Source organism: Adelges cooleyi, unplaced genomic scaffold (assembly GCF_023614345.1).
Source record: "Adelges cooleyi isolate 19-005CV unplaced genomic scaffold, UGA_ACOO_1.1 ACOO_flye_CR_arks_rails_tigmint_CR_PRNA_31, whole genome shotgun sequence".
In the NCBI taxonomy this organism is placed as follows: domain Eukaryota; kingdom Metazoa; phylum Arthropoda; class Insecta; order Hemiptera; family Adelgidae; genus Adelges; species Adelges cooleyi.
Window position 1 is genome coordinate 278,595 of NW_026095981.1, and position 4,340 is coordinate 282,934.

The 4,340-nt window shown below is 27.2% G+C and overlaps 1 protein-coding gene across 1 annotated transcript; it reads right to left on the reverse strand.

The window, feature by feature from the left end:
• Window positions 1-715: 715 nt before the first annotated feature.
• On the reverse strand, window positions 716-3,265 carry LOC126839913 (F-actin-capping protein subunit beta). Its single transcript, XM_050575366.1, has 4 exons — window positions 3,110-3,265; window positions 2,769-2,980; window positions 2,510-2,682; window positions 716-1,698 (listed from the first exon to the last, which is right to left on the reverse strand). Exons 1-4 carry the CDS (start codon window positions 3,110-3,112, stop codon window positions 1,229-1,231), a joined length of 858 nt encoding a protein of 285 aa, XP_050431323.1. The 5' UTR covers window positions 3,113-3,265; the 3' UTR covers window positions 716-1,228.
• Between the last annotated feature and the right edge of the window lie 1,075 nt (window positions 3,266-4,340).

Here is a 4,340-nt window from a genome sequence, read left to right on the forward strand (position 1 = left end):
TCAGAGTATCAGACTCCATTTCCGTTTTAATACAATAAAAACATATGAATACAACATGATACTCACATTATGTTAGATTAGGTTCTAAATTATATCTGAAATACAAAATTGGTAATAGAGTAAATCTGACCTCACCATTATGTAGAAAACAAAATTTAAGTAAAATTTTAGAATTGTTATCATGAAGCCACTTAAAAATAAACACCCAAAATAAAATGTTTATAAGGCAAATTAAAACTGTATGTTTTAGTGGTTTGGCAATTTTTGATAAACAAAATCAATTCAGTAATAATCAAATGAAAAATATTTAAACAGAAGGTTCATTGTTTTTTATCATAACTTTGTGATAAACATTTTGTTTTCGAATTTATTTAGTATTTAAAATAAAAATAACACAATAAAATGTAAGTAAACATAAACATTACTTTAAACGTATCTTAAACATTTATAGTTTATTTTAATTAGTATATAAATATTAAATACATTTAATATTATGTTATACATTATAGATTAAACCATTGTAGATCATGAGCCTTATTTTAATTATTATTTAAAAATAATATAATATAATAATAAATAAAAATATTTAAGTTAAATTTAGTTTCAATTCTCATAACTTATAATTCATTACTTTTTTTACAATAAATGTTATTGATCTAATCTCATAAAATAAATTATAACCTAATAAATATGTTATTATTAAATGTGCTATAATAATAAATATAACGTTCACTTGAAAAAAACACCTATAAAATGTATAAATTACTAATACAATACAATGATTTATATTTTGTTGGTTTAAATGTTAATTTGTTGGAAGAATTAACTAATGTATAACAATTTAAGTCCACAATAACCTAACATTTAAGTTAAGCTAAATTTGATTATTATTTAATAGTATTTTTAGACTATTGTAATTATTTTAAGGCTCTTGAGAAATATCACCTTATAAACAAATTGACATGCAAATGAACTTCAAATACATTTTAATTTAAAAATATGCCAACTATATTAAAAAAAAAAAATTATTAAAGATACCAGAACCAGTAATACTATTATTAACAAGACATTTAACATATTAGTATAAAAAAAAAAATTTATAAAAATGAATCAAAAAGTAACAAACGTTACTATAATATAATATAATTAGACTGCATTTGATGAGGTTTATACAAATTGAAGCCAGCAAAATCGATATATAATGAGTAGATCTACATTTAAGTAAACATTAATTAGTAGCTGGACTGATAGGGTCTTTAGCGTCAGACTTGTTATGCCGTTTTTGTAAAGCAGCAGTCAAATCTTGACGAAGTGCTTCTTTGTTTTCATCATCGGCATTTAGTGGTACGACACTTCGAAGACCATTCATAATATCACAGGTCTTCCCAAAGTAAACTTCGTTTAATGTATTCCTCATTTTATTTTCCATGTCTTCGACCATTCGCCCAATATTAGCGATGTGAGGTGAAGCATCAGACGTGGGATTGTCCATTTCAGTTTGTCGAGTTAAACTTCCCGCCAAACTCATGCTACCTGACACGGCTTTGTTGGTTTGCAACCACAGCATTACAGTTGAGGTGAGCTTGTAATGTGCGTTACGTCCACTGGGTTTCTCTTGGACTTCAACAACGTGTATGGAATCCCAAGTGCCGCGCACTTTCTTTGAACCGTCTCCAACTTTTTTTATCAAAATGACACCTAAAAATTAAAATGTCACTTTACTACGATGTATACTTGTACACTGAAATATTGTATACTTGGTTTGAATTTAACCGATACAGGTACAGGAGAGAAAGGTATTTGACTGATACCTTAGATTGTCTCTCAGGGAAGCGAGGCCTTAGATAGAATATGTTTGTCATTTCATAAGAATTAAGAAAACCACTCATCGATGGAAATTGGGAACACTTAAAGGCTTTAGATGGTATCCGGTCAAAAAAGGCAATAGCCAAACTAGGTAGCGAAAACTAAATGAACAAGTATACATTATAGCTACAACAAAAATTAGCAAAAAATTAAGTACTTGTTTATTTTATTATAAATTTTGTATGTAATATTACATTTTCAAATTATCCAAAATTAAATTAAATTTTACCATTTTAAGTAAAATTTGTCAATATGTAAATATCATTAAGAATATTTATAAATCAAATACCTTTCAAAAAACTTAAAATGTCATTAGTACCAAAAAATGTGACATGCCAAGCATTATAAAATGTCTTTTTAACTTTCAAACAATCGTTTTCCGTAAACCTTCTCGGTAAAAAACTGTTGAGGGATGATCACCATATGAGCGAACCGGCTAGCTGGGAAAATCTAAATAAGCCATCCAACTAGTAGGCATTACTATTTCCTTACGGATATATAGACAGCTGTCCTGACTTATGTACTTTGCAAAAACATTTTATAGTTGTTGTTTATAAATGATTAAATAATATAGTTAACCTTTTATTTTACTCTTCGAGGGTATATTACAATAAAATAAATAAATAAAAATAACAGTTATAACCTGCAAAACCATGATCCAAGTCCCATAAATATACTGAAGACACGCCACCTTCAAAATACATTTCTCTGTATTGATCAAATGCCATATTAGCATCTACTTCAAGCTTGCGTAATTTTTCCGTAGGTACAGCACCGTCGTCCAAAGGTGGGAAATACGTATTACTCCATGGTGATCTGAAATAATATTAGGACAAAGAAAAATAATTTAGACAACTTAACATAAGAAAACATTATTTTATATTCATTAAAAAACTACATACCTATATGAATCACCATCTCTATTGTAGTCACATAACAAAAAGTCTTTTCCGACTTGTTTATCTCTTATGATTTTCAACGGCTGATCAACTGACGACAACAAATCTTCACACAAACTTGGAACTAGGTCGATAAGATCACTCAAATGCTTTTCAATTTTTTGCGGTGGCAGACGCCGCATCAGGTCAAGTGCACAATCCATTTGGATGTCAGACTTTAAAAAAATAAAGTCTAATTAAATTTGGTCTTATTGAACTGAATATATTATTATTTTTAAAAAAAACTAGTACAAATTATCATGTAAAACTAGTGTAACGTTTACAGATTGTAATTAAATACTTACCATATTAATAAAATTGTTGAATAACCTAATATAAATTATATATTAATATTAAAAAGCGATTTCAAAATTCAAATAAATGAACTAATTATACCACTGTGTACTATGCAACACAGTGAAATGTATTTAGTAATTTTAGTATTATTATTTTAATACATTGATACAAAAATTCTCGGCTTATCAAAAATGTTATCATTATTCGATTCAACAGTGTTTACTCTAGCCACATATTACATTTTTGTTTTACTCTTTGTTTTAATTTTACATTTAAAAACAGTTTTCTATAATAGCGACAATAAATACAGTAGATATTAGAATTCGAATATTACTGAAAAATAATATTATTGGCAACAATTATAAACATAATAAATTTAATATTATTTGTAATTCCAACCATTATCATTTAATATGCCGTAGGTACCTACCATGTCATCATGAGACATGAATGATGAATGCTATACAATGGTGTAATGACTTATGACTCATGTACCTCTTAAGTCAGAGCAATGATCATTATTCATTTAGTTAATGTTACACCGATAATGTGATATAATAATGCATTAGCCATAGAATGCTAAATTTTCAAACAATCATTAAATTGCCATATTGGCTTGACATCAGAGAGTGATAAAATAAAATTAAGTGCCCACCTATCTGTTAATTTTGTAGATTTGAGTAATTGAAGGAATATTTCGAAAATTTTAGTAATACTTTTAAACATTTGTAAGTACATTTTTAAAAACATTATTTGTGACCAAAAACTGTTTGTAACATATTTTTAAGTGTTGAAAAAATTCCGTTGAAAATATTTGAATAAGGTATATTATGGTCAGTGCCGGTGCTACTAATTTCGGGGCCCTAAAATTTCCTGATTACTTTCAAATTCTACTACTACTTTTAAACGTTTTGAAAAAAATGTTACCCAAAAATAATTTCTAAAAATTTTGGGTTCTTTTAACATATTATGGGCTATTCTAAAGCAAAGTGGTGTATGTTATTATTATGAATTTGTTGAAATTTGTGATTTTAACATATAATATATTATTTGAATTGATTTAAATCATTAATCACAAAATTCAAACAAAAATTGACATACCTACACCACTTTGCTTTTGAAGGGCTCAAATACTGATCTCGTTTTGTACTTCTTGTAGGCAGCATAGTCCCATTAATGCATAAAACTAATGGTAAAATACAATGTTAGGTGCCTCAAGATAATTTTACCTTTATAATA

Bases quoted from the DNA above. Each gene is read 5' to 3' on its own strand.
- LOC126839913 (XM_050575366.1), bottom strand. The intron at 2,683-2,768 runs GTATGTAGTTTT...ATATTATTTCAG, and splicing joins AGAGATGGTGATTCATATAG to ATCACCATGGAGTAATACGT. The intron at 1,699-2,509 runs GTTATAACTGTT...TTTAATTTTTAG, and splicing joins CTTGGATCATGGTTTTGCAG to GTGTCATTTTGATAAAAAAA.